Here is a 23,163-nt window from a genome sequence, read left to right as displayed (position 1 = left end):
CATGATTCTGCTTGTGTTGCTGCAATCTTTGCGAATATGGAGGTGATGGAACTTTCGGTTAAATCGGACAACTTTTTTGAGTAGGTAAATCTGCATCTAAAGAAGATGTTAAAATATCTAAATTCATTAATTCAGGGTTTACATTGTCAAACTTTGTAGATTCTGATTCCTATGGTGTACGAACTTCAACATCTGGTTGACTTTCCTCCTTTTCAACATGCTCATCTTCGACATCAATAATCAGGGTTCCAGAGTCTTACCAATTCGCAATGCCACTACCTTGATATGTTCTTTACCCAAATTCCTTGGATTCTCAATATTGCTCGGCAAGGTTCCCTGCAGTCTATTACGAAGCTCCGTAGACAACTGACCCATTTGGTTTTCCAAATTTTTCAGTTTTGCTACTTGGCTTTTGACCAAAGCTTCATTCTTTGTCATGTACGCTTTCAACAAGTTCTCCAAACTATTTGATGCCTCAGCTTGAAGTGGTTTTGGAGCTTACTGATTAAACCCTTGAGATTGGTTGGGTCTTTGCTGCAATAAGTTACTGTTCGGTCCATTTCCTTTGTTGCTCCAAGAAAAGTTAGGATGATTACGCCATGAAGGATTGTCGAATTCGGGCTGGGGTCCTTGTCCACTCCTATTTTGATATTGGTTCCCCACATAGTACACTGACTCGATGGCTGAGCTGATAAAGAATGACCTTCCTCACAGTACACACAAGAAACTACTTCAAACGGACTTGGTGGCTGAGCTGTAAAATTATTAGTACTATTGCCGGTTAACTATTTTAACATAGAGGAAATAGACGATACCTGAGGTGATAACGAAGTGAGAGAGTCAACTTTATGAACTCCGGCTACAAGGCTTCCTAAAGCTGTTCGATTTATTGGTCATTGATAGTTATTACTCGCAATCCTCTCGATGATCTCATAAGCCTCATTATAAGACTTAGACAAAATTACACCATTCGCGGAAGCATCTACCATCAATCTTGTATGTGCATTGGGTCCATTATAGAATGTCTCAAACTGGATACAATGTGGAATCCCATGATGAGGACACTTACGAAGTAACTCCTTGAATCGCTCCCAAGCCTCATACAAAGACTCGTCATCCAATTGTTGGAAAGTTGTGATCTCGTTCCTTAACTTAGCGTTTTTGCTAGGTAGGAAATACTTAACCAAAAATATCTCTGCTAATTATTGCCATGTAGATATGGAACTTGGTGGTAATGAATTGAGCATGGTAGTGCTCAATCTCACAACGAGTACAGAAACAACTTCAACCTCAGTGTATCTTCAGTCACACTGGCTATCTTGAATGAATCACTCACCTTCATAAATAATCGAAGGTGGAGATGTGGATCTTCCGTGGGCATACCACTAAATTGGCCAACCATTTGTAGCATTTGAAATGTCACTGGTTTCAATTCAAATTGGGTTGCCTCAATATCTGGCCTTCTAATTCCTGGGTTTAACTCACTGAAAAGTCGCACAGCATATTGTCTGATGCATCGTTCCCTATCATCGAAAATGACAATAGGATTTCGTACATAATCGGCTTCATTACCTTGGTCTTGATTTTGATTTCCAAGGTCCATCTCGACTTGTCTTTCAGCAATTCGTTCACGTCTTCTTTGTCTGAAAGTTCTCTCAATTTTAGGGTCTATAGGGAGTAAATCGATAATTTGATCTATGCTCATAAACACCTGTAAAGAAAATCACAAAAATAAAAAAGAATAAGTTAGTAATGTTAGAAATAAATCAAATTGAAAATACATAATTTCACGAAAACAAAAGACTATAACAACAGTTGACAATCCCCGGCAACGGTGCCACAAACTTGTAACGCTGGAGTTTGTGCAAGTGTACACAGTCGTTATCAAGTAATAAGTAAGTATCGAGTTATCATCTCCACAGGGATTGTATTTGTGCTAAGTCACTTAATTTGTAAAATTATATTAACAATTTGATAAATAAAGACACAATATAGTTGAGAAGTGGTGATTAAAATATATTAAACTAAATCCAATGATCCCTAATGCAAATTATCCTAGGTATGCAAACTATATAAATGAAAAAGATTTTAGTAAAATTAAACACAATTTGCAACAATTATAACATAAATAAACTAGGATAATTACTTTAATTAAACTCAATTTATTATCAACATACTTAATAACATTCGGAAAAACATTCCATGGAAACTCGATCTTTCATGAGTTTGGAAACCACATTAGGTCCTTTCAAAATTCTTTACTTAGTAAATACGCATTGTACTAATCCTTATTTACTAAGGGTTTCTTAGCATTCGTGTGAGGTAACAGGGACGTGCTAGGTTTGAAACAATTTATCACACAAATCTAAAAACTATGTAGATAACAGACATTGGTTAGAGTTGTTATGCAACCTACAATTCAATCGGGTTAGGATCTAAATTGAGCATGCACATTTCAATTATGCGTCCATTAGCCGTCGTCTGGTTAGGATCGCTCATCTAATTCAGGTGCATTTCAATCACGTATGAACGAAATACAGACTTGATTTTAAATGAAAACATGATCAATTGAGGCACAAACATTATAAGCATGAACCAAATAAATATTATTTAATCAAAATAATCATCCTAGCTTAAATAAAATTAAGCTATCATTGTTGTAAACAAGAACAAAGAACACATAGCAAACATATTTAAATTAAATTTAAAGAAAAGAAAGATTAAACCCAATTCAGAGTGGCTGTCACCTAAGAGTCTGAATGACGAGACTCCTTCGTTCCTTTGCTTTGATCCTTTGCTGATGGCTCTCCAAGGTGGTCGACCAAGGTTTCTTTAAGAGGCTTAATTGCTAAAATCCTTATGCAAGGATGATGAAGGGGAAAGATAGCTAAAAGAGGTGAGAGAACGATGAATGAGTGAGAGATGATGGGATGAAGGATGATTGAAAAAGTGAGAAATGAGCTCTTATTTATAGCTTAGGCAAGGGAGCTAGTTTGCTAAAACATAGGAGTGTCCATCCTTTGAAACTTCCTCCAAGAGTGGTCGGCCATGAATTGAGGAAAGGTGGCTGATTTTTCCTTGATTTTTGGTCAATTTGAGTGCCACAACAACTCAAGACTAAGACTCGATCATCAGTAAATCTTCAAAAAAATCTCCAATTTCTTTAACTCTTCAAGGACTTTGTATAATTAAACCAAAAAATAGTTTATGAGATCCATGTGCAGCCGAAAATTGGGTTGACTTGGTCCCCAATTTGGGCGGTTTTGCAATTAGAATAAAACTCTCAGACCTGTCCAAAAATAGTAGTTAGTTTATAGGACCAAATAATATAATTTAACCACTTTAATTAATCAATTTACTTAATTAATTAAAAACCAATTTATTAATGAATTATTAAAAATGAATTATTAAATATAAATTTATATTTTATTATTTAATTTAATCATGCATGGCCCACTTTATAGATTAAAAATATAATATGCTCAAATTAATATAAAATAAGCCATTTTATTCATAAATTATATAATAAAGTATAAAATCACATTTTAATAATTTCTATGTCCTAATTTCATATTTTTTTCATATTTCATTAATTTATTAAACAATTACTTGGTTTTAACAACAAATTTAGGTAAAAGGTAATCAATTATGAAAAATCCTATATATTTTTCAGTTTACACCTTCTTACTAATGATGCAAGGTCAGGAATGAAGTTTTACACAAGAACATTTTCACAAGATTTGGTACACCTAGAGCCATTATTATTGATGAGGGGTCTCATTTTGATTGCAAGTTGGTAGCTAATGCTTTCCATCAATATGGGGCGAAACATAAGATTGTCACTACATATCACCCTCAAACAAATGGACAAGCTGAAATTTCTAACAGAGAAATTAAAATTCTTTTAGAGAAAGTGGTGAATCCTACTCGTAAGGATTGGTCTACTAGATTGGATGGAGCTTTGTGGTCCTATCGTATCGCATACAAAATACCATGGGGGATGTCACCTTTTAAGCTTGTCTATGGCAAGCCATGTCACCTTTCTGTTGAACCTGAGCACAAAGCATTTTGGGCTAGTAAGAAGCTGAACATGGATTGGGTCGCTACTAGCCATAAAAGGTTGTTAGAATTGAATGAAATGGAGGAGTTCCAAGCACAATAATATGATAATGCTAAGCTGTACAAGGGGAAGGCCAAGCGTTGGCACGATAAAAGAATAATGGCAAGGCAATTTGAATTAGGACAACAGGTGTTGTTGTTCAACTCTAGGCTCAAACTGTTCCCTGGTAAACTAAAATCTCTCTAGTCAAGTCCTTTTGAAGTAGCCAAAGTATATCCTAATGGAGTTGTTAATATCAAATACTTGAAAATGGAGGTCACATTTAAAGTTAATGGGCAACGCTTAAAGCACTACTGGGATGCCCATGTGGATTGAGACAAGCACTCCATTGACCTCCGAGATATTTTAGCTAACAATTTCTTTTATATTTCTTTTCTTTAATTGTTTTACTTTAATTTTATTTTTAGTATTCATTTAATATTGTTTCCATTTTTGTTTTTATTTTTGAGTAGTTTTTTATGATTTCTAGAGACAGAATAAAGAATGTGAACTTAGCAGTTGTGATATTAAGAGGAGTTTGTCATAACATTATGACAAATTGGGTAAATGGATAGCATGGTACGATGTAATATGGGTTGATCGGGCAGAAAAGTCCAAGGGAGAGATTTGTTTTTTTTTTTTTTGATAGCTGGCCAATTTTGTTACTTGCCGAGCCCATGGAGGAGAAGCTAAACTTTTTATTTAAGGACTAGGTCACTTCACATTCCCCCTCCCCCCAAATCTTTTTAATTTCTTTCTTTCCTCCTCCATGCCATGCAACTTCCTTAGCATGTTTCATTTTAGCTTAACTGTCATCACTATCTCCTTTATTTTCCTCTTCTTAACTACTCACGTCTCTTAAGTTTCTCTTAAATTTTCCATTTTCACTATTCTTTCTCTTCAATCTCTCCTATATTTTCTTCCACTACATTCTCAAAGATTTCGTCCATTCTTCTTCAATGGCTGGCGTCAAGACTGCTTCCAAAATTGTTGAACCATCAAGGGCTAGTGCTACTAAACCAAAGACGTTCTTTAACAGTGTTGCAGCCATAAAATACAATAACAACGTCAGAAAGCACCCTTTTTGTTTTGAGAAAGGGTTCTTGTTCAAGGACGAACCATACATGGGATATGAAAAATCTATGTCTTACATAGTAGAAAAGCATGGGTGGAGTATTTTCTGTTTGCACCCTGAGGACGTTCTAGGGGATACTATTCGAGAGTTTTTTGCCCATGTCAATTCTCCAGATTCTCCTTTTATCTACATAAGGGGCACTTCCATTCCTTTTGATGAAAGTCATATTAGTGCATAGTTTGGTCTCACTGGTGTGCAAGACGAACACACACCGTTTGCTGACAATGTCACTGCTGAGGGTTTAACCTAGGTATTGGATGATTTATGCACCAAAGGTACACAATGGACAGTTTCTAGTCAAGAGTGTTATATTGTTGTGAGGGCTTTGTTGAAGCCTATTGGGAAAGTGTGGTATCATTTTCTAAAGAGTCGACTTATGTCGTCTACGCACAATACAACTGTTTCAAAGGAGAGGATGTTTTTACTACACTCGATCATAAAAGGGAAAAGAATTAATGTCGTAGGATCATTTTTCACGAGGTACACCGGTGTGCTAAGAAAAATGTCAGTAGCTTAAACTTCCTCTCCCTTATTACTGCTCTATGTCGAACCGCCCGAGTCCCTCTCAATGCAAATAAGGATATTACCCCTAACAAGGATAGACTGTCCAAGACCTCTTTGCCAAGATCCAATGCAGTGATGCTACCAAGGCAACTCAGCATAGTCAAGCCACCACTTCTACTATTGCACATTCTCCCACTACAACACCTTTAGTTTCTCATAGCTCCCTTGAAAAACAAATGTTGCGCTCCTTAAAGCAGTTGGAGCAAAAGATGTCCCTTTTTGAAATTCACCAGTTCCACCAGGCAGAAGAGATGGTCCAGGCCGAACAGTAGCAGTAAAAGAATTTTACAAAGCCAATGTTAGAATATACTATCTTCCCTGCCACTTTGCTCCCATTTTCTGATGCTGCCGAGGAGCCCACTCAAACTATTTCTGAAGAGCCCGAAAAGATGACATCCCTAAATATTGAGAAGGATGAAGAAGAAGAAAAAGATGACACTGCCACTACTGCAACCACCAAAGGTAAGGACCCTGTTCCACCTTTGCCACCAGCTTCCGTAACTACATAGAATCGTGATGTTGATCTTCTAATCGATGAGCTCACGAAAACTAATAAGGAGGGGGAAAAATGACCCCCAAAAAGAGGAAGTGGCGATACAAAGTTAGTGCCCATAAATCCACTCATCGTACAGAATGAAGTACCTACATACTAGTCCAAGCCAACTAAGTTTACTATTTTTTCATGCATCTTGCATTTAATTTCTTTTGCCATGAAATTTGTTGTACAAATTTCTCTTTTGGTTGTTCTCTTATATATCTGGTCATGCATTGAGGACAATGCATCCATTAGTTTTGGAGGGGTGTTCCGCATTTAGGCTGCATTGTATATTTAGTATAAATGATCATTTTAGTATAGTTATTTTAGTATAGTTAAATCTGTTTTGCCACTACCATCTAACTATTAAGTATTGTTTTCTAATAATGAGTACAATTTGTACTTATGATGTTCAATGATGAGCTTAGATTCTTCAATACACCTAGAACATGTGAGAGTGGATTAAGTGAATTTAGCTTAGGATTGGTTTCTTGAAAATTAATTTCTAAAATTTAGATGTTCTATACTCAGTTTTTTTATTATAATGAGTATCTTCTAATGAACTTAGAGAATTTTGGAAGCAAAATTCAATCATATTGCGTCGGCATTATTAAATAAAAGACAGTAGGCGCTCCAATGCTTAGAATTGTCGAGTAAGTCAACACCACTTTGTTTGCTCCATCATGTTGTTGACTAGAAAGTTGAGTTTAAGTAAGAGTGTGTAATAAAAAGAAAAAAATTTGGAGCACTCCACTATAGTAATAGGCTGGGTAGCTAAGGAGGTAATTGTTTGCTCCATCTATCTTCTAATTCAAAAGCCTTAGCTTCAAGAGTGATTTCTATTGTGATTGTTAGTGTATATTCCATTGTGGTTGAGTATTTGGTAATTCAGTGTATGCTCCATTATGATTGTCAAGTCAGAGAATTCTGTGACATACTAAATTCCCTAATAATAATAATAATAGAAAAAGAAATATAAATGGTTTATACAATTCAAGTATGCTTAGAGCAAGAGTAACTTGAGTTTAGGTAACAAATGAACTTAGTAAATTAGGAGATATTTGCTATGGCTAGAACACGACCAGGAACTTAGGAAATTCTATTTTTAGGGAGTAATTTTCTGCACTATCTTTTTAAAACCGAACCTTTGAAACTTGAACAAGTTTTAAGAGAAAGAAGATGGTTGAGAACTGATGTATATATTGATCTTCGAATAGATTGACAGTACAATATGGGTATATGCGCTGGCAATATTGTTGCATACATGCACTCATGCATATTTTGCTTGTGGACAAGCAATAACTCAGGTTTGGGGGTGTGATAACTCTTGGAAAAAGTTATATTTCATGCCTTTAGACCTAGCTAATTGCTTGTACTTGGGTACATTTAGTGGCATTTTAGGACATTTCATTAGTATTTTTATCATTGCATTAGGAGCTTGGTACGTGCTTAAATGCTAAGTACTTTTAATTGCATATGGAAGGGTTGTGTTTGGTGGTTTGGCAGGTGCAGAATATGGAGAAAGAAATAAAAAAATAAAGTTTAGTGGGGTAAAAGGTTCGATAGTTTGCCACTTTGTATGCCATGGCAATTCCGAGAAGATTACCAAGTCAACACTCAACGCATACAAGTCTCAGCCCAACTCTACTTGTACAAAAAAAATATTCCTAAAAAAGATGAGAAGATATCGAGTGCTATTGGATTTACCCTAGGAAGAAAATATTATAAAAGGCTAAAGGAGGAAACCCTAAAGGATGGGGGAGATCTGTAGGTAGAAATAGAGGGTAGTAGCTAAGTCAAAATAGAAAGAGGAAACCAACGGTAGTCCCTCTTAGTCACCACAAGACACTATGTTGCTGGAACGTGGATTAGTTTGGCAGAAGCCATTTTCCCAAAGTTCTTCCATTATTTCTTAATTTGTTCTCCCGTGAATTAATTTGATTGAAACGATATTGGATGATATTTTGGTTTTGAATTTTACTTGCCAGCTCATGAACTAAATCTCATAGGGTTGGGATTACATGATGAAACTTCACTTTCTTTAATGGTTGAAGCATAGATCTAAATTAATTTACTGCTTCATTCAATTGTATTTATTTTTAAATTGTATGCGTGCAATCCCTACACATAGACGACTGTGTAGCATACCCATGAATGAATCTAATTCTGAAAAGGTTGGATTAGTTGGACTGAAATTGAATGATATGAGTAAGTCTCAACCGATACTTGTAGTAAACTATAGACATAGAGCAACGTTCATATAGAAAGAAAAAAAAGCAGTGTAAGATACCATGCTAAAGGTGTATAGACATATATCGCTTGAGGCAAGGTAACTTGTGGTTTTGCTCTTGAAAGAAACAGACCACTTTAGAACCCTTCTGAGCAGTAGATTGAGTATGATTTTGCTGAGGCATTATTGATAGGAAGGGTAGATTCTTAGTAATACCAACCTTCCAAATCAACATTGTATATCCTCTATCATTTTCCAAATGTAATTTTCATTGCATTTTTACTCTCTTTTTGCGTGAGCATTTTCCAGTATTAGGCAGTACAGATTTAGCACATATTATTATCCCTCTAAATTACAACTTCATACTTATTTATGTTTGTCATAGCAATAATCATAATTCATTATAATAACTTGATTACTTTTATACGTAATCTAATATCTTTGGAGACGATCTTACTTATCATTTTATTACTTGAGCTGACGTGTATACTTGCACAATTCGCATATGATATTCACATACGACATAGATGTGATTGTCTAAACTAACAATACATTGGATAAGACTCAAGTTGAATTTATCCTAGATTTATTTTTGAATTTATTTAGTTGTGACGTTCATGGTGTGACTTATGCAAACGCAAAGTAAGTGACAAATCATATATGTATAGTCCATGTCCTTTGCTGTATTAAAAACTCGACCTCTCATGGTTGTAGGCAAAAAGTTGGTATGTTGGGTACATGACTTAAGCATGATATGACTTCACTCTCAATAGTGGAATCATAGCTCAATAAAAGAGTAAATGTTATCCTCTCATTGGTATTGTATGAATTATGAAAATGGAATTTGGCTAAGGGTCATTTGTTTGAGACAAATGATTTTATCATTACTAATTTGAGTAATCATCATTTTTATTGTGAAATATAAAATGGTGACCATGAGATAAAATAGATCGAATTAGGTGAACAAATTTAACTTAAAAGGATCATGACAATGTTATTAGACTAAAGCTTGTAATCAGTAGCTTTTGTAATGGTATATAATAGTGAGTTCATTCATGGTACCTTAGATGGATGACTCTATGACTAAATAACTTTTCATTAAAAAAAATGAAGAGTTGGAACTTAATTACTAATTATTTAAGCCCTATTTATATATGTCAAAGTAGTCCCTTCACTAGCTTAGCACAACTCTTTAACTAATTACATTTAACATGAACACTTGCATGGAACCATAAACAATTGAACAATAAGAAATTGATTAGTGGATTTACTCATTGGAGTAATATGTGTTTTCTCGGTTTAATGATTTGACTAATATGGAACTAATTTTAGTCACTTTAGATATATATAATTGGATTAAATAATAAATTCAAAGAGGACCTAAATTAAGATATCATGTTATCTAATTATTTGGAATGAAATAAAATTAATTAATTAAAGTGACACAAACATTTTAATATAGTGAAGTCGTCATGACTTAAATGAGATTAAAATAGGACTTGTGTAAATTATTTAATTAGGTAATTGATTTTTAAGATTCCAAAATACATATATAGGCCTTAAAGTCACCTAAAAAGGGACAACGATGGTCGTCTAACATATGGAAGGATTGCTTGCTACCCAAGCAAGCATGTAGGTGACAATAGGAGTCCTTTTGGGACTAGGTGTGTCATCTATTGTTGTTAAAGTTAGCCTAGGACCCTATTTTACTATTAATTCCAAGTAATTAGATCTATAATCAGCTCTCAATAAATTTCTCATGTTGACTGAAGAAATAAGATTGATGAAAATCTTTTAATTGATAAAAACTAAAAATCCTTAGTTGTCAATTCACTCTTTCAGTTATAAGAGAGTTTATTTAGAATCCTTTTTCTTTATGGAGTTTCAAGTGGGTTCATGTGTTTGTGTTTGGAACGGTGCTCACACATTGCACAACCCTCGACCTAGATAATAGTAGAGAAGATCCGATCACTTGAAAGCAAAGATTCAAGTTATGTGAGAATCTAAAACCAATCTCAAAGGATACTATAGTGACAAGTTTGATCAGAATTTTTGAGATTCTTATGCCTAAATCATATATCTTCATGTTCTCTTAAAAATGATATTTGAATCACCTGATTTTAAGGCTCATAGCCTGAGATATGGTCATTTTCATAGAGTAGTGCAATTGAGATTAATCATTGTGTTTCATAAGGTAAACATTGACTTGAATTTATAAGACCTTTTGGACACTTTCTTATTTCCAAATCGTAGAGCTTCAAGTCCTCTTCACTACAATTTTTGAATCACCAGATTTGCATATCTGTAACTCGAGATATGGTTATTTCTGTAAGCAAGTGCAGTTCCTTGCAATAAGTTTGAGTTCAATCGCAAATCAACTTCTTCAACTTGTCAAAGCGGATCAAAACACAACCAAGTACTAGATTACTGATTCAATATTCTTCCTAACTATTTGAGTTGATCCTAGATGCAAGAAAAAATTTAAATTCCGCCAAGCACACCCACTACATTTTTCTAGCAGCACGACTCTATTGTCCTAAGACATGGAAGTCAGTAGGTAAAAAAACTTTTACGGGTTATAAGTCTTAAGACATAGACCCTATGTCTCGAGACATCCTACCATGTTTTGTATTTTGGCTTAGGATTTATAACCTAAACCTATAACACGTAAATTTGAAATAATTTGGGGATTAAATTTAAAGAGAACGTAGGTTGGTAGCCTCTATTGAAAGGAACACAAAAGTTAGAAATCGAATTGGACATGGTTGAGATCCAATTCTAGTTTTGTTAGAATGGAACCAGTCAATCCTTTAGTACGAGACAGCATAATTTGAAATTAATGGTTCTCATAAGGTTGGTATTAGAATGGGAATGTCTATAAATAGTTGGGAAATGGCTTTCCAGGGATGAGTCCTTTCTCGAATCTGTTTCATTTTCTCCGGTAGCCTGAATAAGGAATATCCATGGGAGGTTCTGTATGGAGTAGACTTTATGAGGATTGAGATGAAAAATAGGGAAACCAGCTAGCTGGTAAGGTTCTTAACCCTTTTGTGTACGTAAAAGTTAAGGAAATGAAATTATGGACTTCAAAACCATTTAAAAGATTCTGCATGTTCCTGGAAAAATGGGTTTAAGCGAAGAACATTGAGTATAACCCATGATTTTGGTTGAAATGCTTAGCTTCTAGGAGAATGGAAGCTCTAGCATTCGAGAAGGCTAAGCTATGGAGACGATGAAATTTTAGGTCAGTTTCTAAAACTCCAACCATGGATGTTATGATCTATGTTGTCTAAGTATGCCATGTTTGCATAAACATGAAATATGATGATATGTGCATGCATTGCATGATCGTGGGAAAAATATCTACGAGATAGATGAAGTTAAAAAGAAAAATAATGAGTGACCCTGTTAGATACTGCCATGGGCGATGATCCAGGCCATGGGGAGGGAACACTATGATGTTCAAGCATCAAGGTTAGGTGGTGTAAAAGAGGTAATGGGAGGAGTTTCGTGAAATAAGAACCATGGAAAGGTATTTACCACGACGGTGGTATCGACTTTCCTTCAAGGCAACACTGTGACGACGCTATACGAGGTAAGACTATAGATGAAAGAAGCTATGACAGTCTGGTATGAGATACATAGTGTAAGACCATGGATGAAAGATACCATGGAAGCTTGGTACAAGGTATAAGGTATACGGTATAAAACCATAGATGAAAGAGGCTATGGTTGTCAGGTATAATGAGTAAGACCCTAGATGAAAGAATCCATGGCATAATATGATAGTATGCCAATATCGTAGATTGGTGTAAGACCATAGATAAAAGACTACATGGAATCCATAGAGATAGTCTGTTGGGACACTAAACACAAAAAAGAGATAGTCCGCTGGGATAAAAAAACACAAAACAAAGATAGTCCGCTGAGACAGTAAACACAGATAGAGTCCGTCGGGATAGTAAACACGAGGTGAGTCTGATGGGACGTGAAAAATAAAGCAAAACACCAAGATGGTAAGTGCGAAGTACGATACACAGGGCAGCAAGCGGAAACTCGAGGAGTCCATAAAAAAGGGCAAGCGAAATAAAAAAATGAAGGGTCTATCAAAGGATAGACATGAATGCTGATAAGGCAGGTGGGTAAGGACCCAATAAGAATCCAAGAAAGAATTAGGGACTTGGGATCGACCTGTATATGGGCAGAGCTAATGAGAATCCTCCAAAGACCACAAGAAAAAATATGCATTCAAGAGCCACCAGTTGGTGCGCAATGAAGTTGTACATTAGAAACAAATCTCGTTGGAAGGATAGGAGTTCCACTCCCAAGATAAGGATTCTGTCCAGGGGACAGTATGCCTGTCAAGACTAATTCTCTTTGAAAAAGAATTATCGCGGGTACATTGCCATGATGTTAGCACCGTAGGGAGGAAACAAGCAAGTGAGGTGGTAGGCTCGTATAGTTTCATGGAAGATAACATGTTGGTTCGACGAGTTAGACTGACCTTCAATTATGAGGCGAGTGAGTTCTCAGGAAAGGTCCAAGTTATGGGTTGGTTAATGGAATTAAACCCACCATTGCGAACAATAAGGTGGAACGAAAATGGGTTTGCCAGAATGACGAGGCCTGTTGGGAGTCAGCGCAATACGAAAATTGCAACAAGTCTTTCAAGACTAGTGTATGAGAAGAGGGAGTCCACCAAGGGCTGGTCCAACCATGGAAGTCCCCTAATAAAGGTATGTCCTAGGAACCCTTAGGCGGAAAGACGAGAAAGCTAATACAGAAGTACTATATGGGAAAGCAGATGTACAACCAATTAAGCTAGAAGTCAGCAAACACCCTGTATATAAGGTGTATGAAAGGAAAGAAAGACTAAAAGTAAGGATAGGACCCACTAATATGGTGAGGTATCTGGATTATGGTCAAGTGGAGAGTTCTATCAATGGAAGGTTTTATGATGATCTGAGTATCTTAAAGGATCTACTGGAGTTCATCACCCTAATAAAGAATAACTGCATTAAACGAGCAGAGAGTTAATTTATGTTCAGTTTACTTTACGTTTGTTACCCTCATGTGATCGGGTTTAATTATAGTGCAGTAAAAGAACTCACTAAGTTCATTGAACTTACAAGAGATGACTGCAATTCACAGAACTTACGAGGATGATCAAGGACTCAAAGGAGGGAACCAATCAGTTGGTGATGAGATTGGGGATCGTAGGCAGTTATAGTTATGCCAATAGGAAATGGGTTTTCAAGACAGTTAGCCCTTAGTTAAATTTTAAGAGTTATATTGTAAACAAATAGTCTGATAAGAGACAGAAACTGTGAGGATCTAAACATTTAGTGGCTTAAGGTCTTTGTTGTAAGAATTATTATTAGTTTTATTTTAGTTTGTTTTAATGCAATTAATTCGGCCAAAAATTAAGGATAGGTGAACCTGATCCATTGTAATGCTCCTTACTCGAATCCCATGAGTTGGTTGGGTTAAGGGTGTTACAAAACCTGTGTTTGACCATGGAGCATTGTATATGCACCAATTTGAGTTCGATTTTCACCAGTAATGATATATAAACATTCAATGCATTGGTTAGCATGTTTTAACTTCAAAATTTGTGATATATGAATGTATGATCATTTGTTTGTGTTGCTTTGACAACGAATGTGGCGCTTTACATCTAATCATCTTCAAAATTGGATGTACGGTATTACAATCAATAATATTCTTTTACGGAAAAAACCACATCAATGGTTGCTTCTTGTTTCCACAATTTTCTTTCCATTGCAACATGGAAACCCTCTAAGAAATCTAATTCATTTCTTGACACTTCCTATCTTCTTTTTTCTTCATTTTGGTTTCCATAAAGAGATAATCATAGACTTATTAATTAAATTTAGTTCTTTTAGGGTTTCCATAAGGAAGATAATCATAGACTTATGAATTCGATTTACTTCTTTTAAGGCATTAACCACCGACAGTTGACCTAAACTAGTTCCAATACAATAAAATTGTATTAAAGAAAGCACAGAAAGAGAAACAATAACTTAGTTGTAGGGGTGTATTCAATTCTGTTTGATTTGGTTCAGTTTTTGGACAAATTGAATAAAACCGCTCCATTCGATTTTTCACATTTGAAATCGAAGTCGTATAGAATAAAAATTGAAATATCTAAAACCAATAATAACAGTTTGGTTCAACAGTTTTTATCAAATTTGGGCTTTGTAAAAAAACAATAACACCTTGTTTTGGGCCCAAAATCTAATAGAGCAATTACTATTTTTTTACAACAATCATAATACATGCTCTAGATTCATTTATACATATTTAAAGTGAATTAAATAATTAAATTAATATCGTAATAATCATTAAGACTATTTAAAAAAATATTTTAGTTAAGCTATTAAGTTGATAAATCATTCAAAGTTGTTAAAAGAAACGCTAATACATAAATCATTAGTATACCTAATGATTTTTTGTGTCATTTTCTAATTAGTTTAATTAGTTATAATTAACTTATTACAATATGTCATATAATAGATTAAATTCATGACTACCGAACATATATAATTGTGAAAAGTTATTTTCTTTCATAAATAAAATATTATAAAGTTTAACAAACTATTTTCTTAAAATTAGAATTATATTTTCTTAAAATTAGAATTATACTTATAATTATAATTATTATCTTAAGAAATGGTTCATTACTCTAATATAAAACTACACTTTTACAACCTTCTTTACTGAAATATTTTCTTAACTTTATGTTTTTGTATGATCATATCTAGTTAATAATAATAATAATAATAATAATAATAATAGTAGTAGTAGTAGTAGTAGGGTTAAATGAATTAATCTACATATTTATTGAAATGGTCAGTTTATTATTCTATTAGGACTATTCCTTTAAATATAGATTTTTATATAAAAACAAGTTTAATGTGGAAAACCAAACCTAAATCAAATTGAGCAATTTGAATGATAACATAAACCCAAAATCTAACCGAATAATACAAAACCCGAATCGAATATATCGGTTCAAATAGGTTTTTCAGTTTCTTTACTCAGCCTTGGGATTAAAGGAGCTCTGCATTCAAAAGGTCTCCCATACCCTCTAGCAAGAAAGGGAAAAGTCATCAAACCAGTAGAAACGCACCTCTTGGGTTAACAAAAGGAATGGCGCTGACAAGGGGATTAAAATCCCAAGAAGATGAGCCAATCAAAGCTCGAGAAACCCTAATAACGAGAGTGTGGCTTTTTCATGTCTCAAACTCCGTAATAAGATTTGGCCTAATTCAACAAGATTATTACACGTTTCAAGTTACTTTTGGTATTAACTTTGAATTAGCAAATTCTTCTAAAACACTTCCTCTCAGAATAAACTTCATTAGTATTTAATTGCCGGGAAAAAGCTGGAGCACTAGGAAGAGATATTTAAAAACCAAGGGAAACATCAGAATTATATCCGCGGGGCAATGGTGTTATAAGATTGTGAAACTTAAGAAGCCCGACAGATTTTAACATCAACTTGAAGCAGGGAAAACGACTAGGAGACAACAGATTTGCTCCAACAGTGAAAGTTAACAGCCAGCACCATCAGAAGTTAGAAGAAAACCCTTTTGAAAAATTAAGAGTTCATTGAAGAATTGCTTGCATTCCAGCATAAAGTAAAATGCAGTTCACAGTTATTACATTTATTAGGACATTTCAAACAGATTGATTCCCTTCAAAAGCTGACACAGATTCACTGTGTAACCAACCAATTAGGAAAGGCAAAACTCATGTTCAGTTGGTGTTAACAAAGCAAGATTTGACATAAAAAACCAAGTTGAATTTCAACAACAGTTACTAAACTCTAAAAACCTCAAGGAATGGTTCGTTGATACAGAGGCAAAGCTCCCAAAGCTTCCCGCTCTGCTCTCTCCTTCTTCACCTGCCACATAAATCCAAAAAATTAACATTAAATCTAAAGCCTTGCTTCTATCAAACACCAATAAACATATACTAGATTAAAAATTCTAGTAATCATATCCTATAAATAAAGAAATTGTGTCGGCAGCATAAGATTAACAACCAGTATAGCATGAAAATTGACGAGTACCATTAGCAAAGCAAACTAGAAGTTCTCAACCACATAAAATCCCTCTCGGTAAACATTGCAACACTCCATGTAAACTTCATACAAACAAGTTAATTTAGCAAAACAGAATTTAATAACTACAAATATACCATTGTGACATGAATATGAACACGCAGAACCATCCATCTTAATTTCATGAACATAATTTTTCACGTCTATTAAAAGTTGCTTTAAGGAAAATAGACAACAGTTAAAATCATCATCAGTTTCAGCCATACGGTCTTTTGTTGATGACATGGCACAATCCACACATTTAACATAATTTTTCTTCTTTAGAAGAATTAATAGTTTTTTAAGAAGGCTAAAAAGGTTCTCTCAACCAAAAACACCATCATTTTTTATACAGCGCCTAAACTACTCATAACCCCCAATCTGAAAGTGGGGTATGTTATGAACTTAAGCTACAATGCCTAAACTATTAAATATTATTTTATTTAAACTATAATATGACTAAAAAAAAAATTGAAGCATACCACAACCAACTATAAATCCATCTTAGCATGTCATGTCACCACTAGAATGCCACATCATCTAAATTAATGGGAGATTTTAGCACCACAATTAATTATCTTTCCATCAACTTGTAATAAGACTGTAAGGATTAAATTTGCTAAAATTGAAGTAGACAGGCTAAAACAGCGAAATTTAAATGGTAGAAGCAAATCCAAATTTCAACCATCACAATTAATATCCCAGAGGATTTTTTTTAATATCATTAGATTCCAGAGGATTCAATTACAGTGATTGCAGTGAAATCTTCAGATCCAATACCTATAATGACAATTCAATCCAAACAAGGCAAATTTCCACATTAGAATAGTCGAGTACCAAAATAAAATCTGAATATAATATAAGGACTACAGTTAATAAGAGAAGTAAAATCAATGAAATTTTACTAGAAATCACTGAATCTAGGGACAAATTAATAACATCAAGGAAGTTGAATTTTACCAAAACCCTAAAAAGAGATGGATCTCTCCCTAATTAATCCTAAGGTTTTAGTCTTTGCTTTGATGCACTGAAGTATCAATCCCAAACTCATGGTCGTAACGATTTAGTATGAAAGCAAACAATTTTTGACAATGGCAGAACAGTGGTTAGCAAAGTGGCGAGCAGAAATATGCAAGAAGCTCAAACATATGCAAACAAAGAACACATATGCATGCAGCTTGTTGATGAAATTTTTGCTGAGAACAAAACCCAAGTGTTCGATCAAAAGAAAGCTCAAGGGAATGGATAACATAATTGTTGGCAAACAGGTTTGAAACTCTGGGGTTGATACATCATACCGGGGTAGACCCTTTAATTGAATAAAACCATACCATGGCAGCGTCTACTGCTCTCACTTATCCATTAACCCCTTCTAAACTCATATCCAACAATGCATCTTTTTCTTTAAACCCGATCCAAAAAACTTCCAACTATAACGGAAAAGTTTAATGGGTCTAAACTTGCTGGGATATTTTGAAAATTGTGAATGTTGGTAAGAAGTTTGAAGAGATTTATCAAATGGTGTTGATAAATGAGAATAAATTTGTGAAGGTCCACAGTCCCTATCGGTTTCAACTGTTAGTAATAGGAAGGTATAATGGTGTGGTAGTCATCATATTTTTATAGGTCTTTCGAATTTCTATTTATAAGTCTTCAATAGTTTTTAGTTTAAAATTCAAAACCACACTTATTTGTATAAATATGGGTAATAACATCTATAAAAGCTGTTTCCCTTTGAGCTAGACTCCAATTCTTTTTAAGCTAAGAGAAAGTCTCCCACAAAAGCTACAACCACACTCTAAAAAAAGAATGTTATTTTATATTTTTAATATAATAAATATATAAGCACAAGCTTGAAAATTTTGAACTGACCAATATACCGTTTATTGTTCAATATATAACTGAATTTATCATTTTAAATATTTTTTTATTATTTATAAGCTTTATCACATTTATAAATAAAATTTTAATTTTACTAAAATATTTGGTTAAATAAATTTACTTGAAAAAAATTTTATAATATTTATAAATAAGAATTCGATTCTATTAAAAACTTTTATTAAATGAATTTATAAGATAATAAGTAAAAATAAATTTTATATTAAATTTTATTTTATATTTATTAGATAAAAAGTACTTTATATTTAAATTATTATGTTTCCATTAACCAAAAGAAAGAAATATTAATTTTGTTCTAAATAGAAAATTTTAATTATTCATATCATAGTAACTTTATATTTTCATATATGAAATTTTAGAAATAATACATTTATATAATCAAATGTATTATATTATGATTATATTAATTATATATTATCTATGAAGCCAATCTTTCTATTATTAAGAAAACATAAAAATTAAATAGTAAATAATTTAATATACAATATATCAATTTTTCTATAGTTTGTATAAATGGTTTAATAATGATTAGGAAATTATATTTAAATAGTCAAAATAATTTATATACATTGATTATGCTAATTTGTTATTATTTTGAATAATGCAGATTTGTATTAGTTATATGAAATAAATCAATATTGTACATAGAATATAGTAAATTTTATTTAATTATGATTTGAATTTTTATTATAATAATATTTGAATTGTTAAATAAGTTAATATGTTTTAATTATATTCAACAATTTAAATAACAAATATTACTTTATACTACTTACAATAATTAAAAATACATTACTCAAAAGCACGTTATTGACCATTTTCATATTTTGTTAACAATTGACACCCTTTTCGTTTCCTTTTGGAAGGCCTTCCTTCACCCTTGCCTATATTTTTAGCTCTCAAAAACAGGGGGTTCATACCTCTGTTCCTCTCTTTCAAAACAAATGATAACATGCTTTGGTATGAAAGAGGAGAAGACAAAAGAGAAATAATTCTGTTTTAGAAGACAAAAACAAGGAAATCCTTGCTCTAGTTATTTATATCAGATTGAAGCAGGCTTCTAAAACTTTAAGTTTTCCTAAAGGTCAAGTGTATCTTTTGAGTTTATCCAATAAATTATAAATTAAAATCAAGATTATAATACATGAAATCATTAAATTTCTTTGAAATATATAATATATGCACCTTACCAGGGATTGTAATTGTTCCTAGGCAATATAGGGCCTTAAACCTACATTGATTTCTGCACCCTTAACAAAAGACCTATAAATTCAACACAAGCACTAATTCCCTTCTCTGCTAAAAAAATAGAAAATGTAAACCATAACATTATGCCGAGTTGTGGCAGTTTACATAACAAAGCACAGTTCAAGAGCCCATGAACCAAAAGAATTCAAGGGAATCAAGTCGATGAAGGATGTTATCAATCATGTTTTTCAAAACATACTAAGTAATGACACAAGTATTCTACATATCCAGATTGAAATATACTAATTATTAGTCATGCCATCTCACAATCACAACATCTCTCAGTTTTACAAAAACTATGTTCCGGTGGGAGAAAGGAAATGAAAAGAAAAACATATAAACATTATTTGGATAAATTTTTAAAATGAAATAAAGGGATGGGGTTGAGCACCCCTCTTTTTTCCTCAAATGTTCCATTTTTTTTTTACTACCAAAATTTCATACCAAGTCTGTTCTTCAATTTTCAAAGGCCATAACAACCTTCCCTAATAATTTATTCATAAACTTTTTCTTTAATTTGTGCCTGGATCTTAATTTTTCTTCTCATTTTATTATAACCTCACAAAATCTTCTTCTTTTTTTTTAACAAGATAAAGATGAAGAAACATGTAAAAATGGAAAATTAATACCTATAACAATGGAGGTTTTAAACTTATCAAAACATAAAAATACATATACAAGTTTATAATAAATTTATTTTAGTGAGAAATGTTTCGGTTCTTGCATTTTCTCATTGGAATTAAATTTCAAAAATCATATTGGTCTCTATAAAAGATTCCAATCATACATTTTACTGATTCATAAAAGTACATCTTTTGAAATTGTTTTTCTTTTCTAACAATTAAACCTAGTTAAAACATTTAATTTCACTATTCACATAATAATTTAATTAAACATTTCATTTGAAAGGACATAATAGGAACAATACAACACACTCATTCCTTACATTTCCATTCATTAAACAAAGGATCTTCATAATTTGTCCTTCCCATTACTCATTTAAGCATCCAAACAAGGGAATGGAGAATCTTTTCCCTTCTATGAAAACCTCTATATTTCTTTACTTACTTTTTCTTCCTTTTCCTTTGCTAACTTCATTCCAAGCATCGCATAAAGTACCCATGTAGGAGACATATACCTCAAAGTAGACATGGGATATATGTATGACTTTCATGTTAGGAATACTTAGAATAAATAGAATACTCTTGTTCGAGCACTTATAGATGTCATGAAATTCCATGAAATAACCAAAGCCAAGAAAACGAAGCTCAAGGGAATTAGTAAATAGAGTTTTACAGTTCAAGAACTTACAAGAGCAAGCATATCTTGAAGATAGCTCCTAAATGGTGTCTGCATTTGCTGCAAAGGACAATAAAATCCAATGAATTATAAGACCTCGAAGTATAGTCATGACTCATGAAGGGAAGATACATGTTCACATAAAAAACACTGATTAGCTAAAGCAATTTTTTTCCTCATGCCCTTTCTGCTTACTAAACATAATCAAAGATACAAATTGATGTTAACAAATATAGACATTGCATAACCATAGCATATGAATTATGCAATTTTAGTTCCTTATTCTGCATCCGTTTTGTTTTAGTTTTATACGGATTGAACTCTAAAGGTAAATAATAATAACTATAATTAAGGCTTCTATACTAATGGTGTTACCTGCTGATTACAAGCAAAATATAGCACAAACTGTAGCAACAAATCATAGTAAATAAATCAAGTGAATTATTCTACCTCAGTTACATCCCAATCCGAGACTACACGATTACGTACACATACAAATTCGAGATTTAAAAAAAAATCTAAAGAGAAATATATTGTTAAATCCAATCCAAATATACAGATAAACAACAAAGACCCTACCCCCCAAAGAAAATGAGAAAAATAATATTCTACAAAATCTGAAGTGAAAATTTAAAATAATATGAAAAAAGAGGAAACCTGAAGGTTTTCGGGAAGATACTCGTGCTTCATAGAGAGGTCCATCGCACGCTTAAGGCGTTGGTTACGGGCATTGACGATCTCACGGGGCAGCCGATTCAACGCCTCCTTGATATCCAAATCATAGTAAGGGTCGTATAAATCGTCATAGCGAAGGCCTAAACAAATTGTCGTATTAAGTTTAATCGAATTAATTAAAAAAAAAAATTAGGGTTACATTTACGGGGAAAAGCGTACCGTATTTGCGGAGGCGCTTGGAAAGGGATTTCATGTGCAGAGCTGCCAACCAGCTTTTCTTGGGATCCAGAAATGACTGCAAGAACGACGACATTTTGGCAACTCCCTTCTTTCTCTCTACCTCTAGCTTAGTTCCCTTCCAAGCCTGTGTCTCCTATTTATTTTGATTTCAAGGAAGAAAAGGCTCCTGATTTATAAGTGATGTGGCAACCTAAATTTACGATCCACCTTGTATAAAAACGTCGTATGATGGTAATTAGACATGTTGATCTGCGGGTTGGAGCTGGGTTGATTGATCGCGTTAGAGTGTATGAATATTGAACATATAAATAGGCACAAAATATAAAGAGTTAAGAAGCTGTTTTTATTATAAATGAGACATGTAAATTGTAATATTTATAATTTTATAACGGAATATGAAGTATTTTCATGATTAAATATAAACAAAATCGGATGATAAGATGGGTCAAAGATGATATCATGCAACAAGAAAGCTAGCTAGCTAATTAGAAGGTAGTATATTACCACAAATTCAATAATACCAATTTCACAAATTCAATAATAAGTTAAATGAAGTGATTGATTAACATTCATGTAAATAATTAACTATTGGATTAGGGATTTAGATCGACTAATTTTCTTAATTGGTCCAATTTTATCTCTTGGTTATCTTTTTAATCAATTAAGCGATTTAGTCCAATTTATATCTTGACATCACTAAACTAAATTGAGATAAACGTATTTATACTTGATAAGTTCTAATTTCTATCTCACTTATCTAAATATTCCCTTAGATCATCTTCTAGATTTTTAAGCTTATTCAATTTAATCCAAATTTTATGATCTAGTCCCTAAACCTTAAATCAACTAATTACACTTCAATTAACCAACCACTAATTAATTTAGTTCCTACCCATTATCAATTCATAAGACTCAATCAATTTCATGTTAGATTAACAAGAAAATAATGCAAAATGGATAGGTTTGAGAAATGCTTAGTAATATTGATGAAACCCTTAAATTGATTGATAGAGAAAATGTTGACTCCTTGTATGTCAACAACCCAATTATCAGTTTTCAAAATTAGATAACAAAAACACTAAAGATCTATTGAAATATTAAATAATATACG

General features: G+C 33.0%; 1 protein-coding gene and 1 non-coding gene across 3 annotated transcripts; one reads left to right on the top strand and one right to left on the bottom strand.

The window, feature by feature from the left end:
• Positions 1-1,047: 1,047 nt before the first annotated feature.
• On the top strand, positions 1,048-1,154 carry LOC128039535 (small nucleolar RNA R71). The gene has a single exon (XR_008194035.1). It is a non-coding gene; the product is annotated as a small nucleolar RNA R71 (small nucleolar RNA).
• Positions 1,155-16,177: 15,023 nt separating this feature from the next.
• On the bottom strand, positions 16,178-22,352 carry LOC105783883 (cytochrome b-c1 complex subunit 7-2, mitochondrial). Of its 2 annotated transcripts, none has more exons than XM_012609579.2 (4): positions 22,032-22,346; positions 21,795-21,952; positions 21,150-21,197; positions 16,178-16,493 (listed from the first exon to the last, which is right to left on the bottom strand). In XM_012609579.2, the coding sequence occupies exons 1-4, from the start codon at positions 22,123-22,125 to the stop codon at positions 16,425-16,427; spliced, it is 369 nt and encodes a 122-aa protein (XP_012465033.1). In that variant the 5' UTR covers positions 22,126-22,346; the 3' UTR covers positions 16,178-16,424. The 2 variants fall into 2 exon arrangements, with proteins under 2 accessions (XP_012465033.1, XP_012465032.1); XM_012609578.2 differs by lacking the exon at positions 16,178-16,493 and adding an exon at positions 20,723-20,976 and having other exon boundaries at positions 22,032-22,352.
• Positions 22,353-23,163: the final 811 nt, after the last annotated feature.

The sequence above is a fragment of the Gossypium raimondii genome, chromosome 2 (genome assembly GCF_025698545.1).
Source record: "Gossypium raimondii isolate GPD5lz chromosome 2, ASM2569854v1, whole genome shotgun sequence".
Taxonomy (NCBI): domain Eukaryota; kingdom Viridiplantae; phylum Streptophyta; class Magnoliopsida; order Malvales; family Malvaceae; genus Gossypium; species Gossypium raimondii.
Note: the sequence above shows the minus strand (reverse complement) of the source record. Positions and strands in the feature narration are given on the sequence as shown.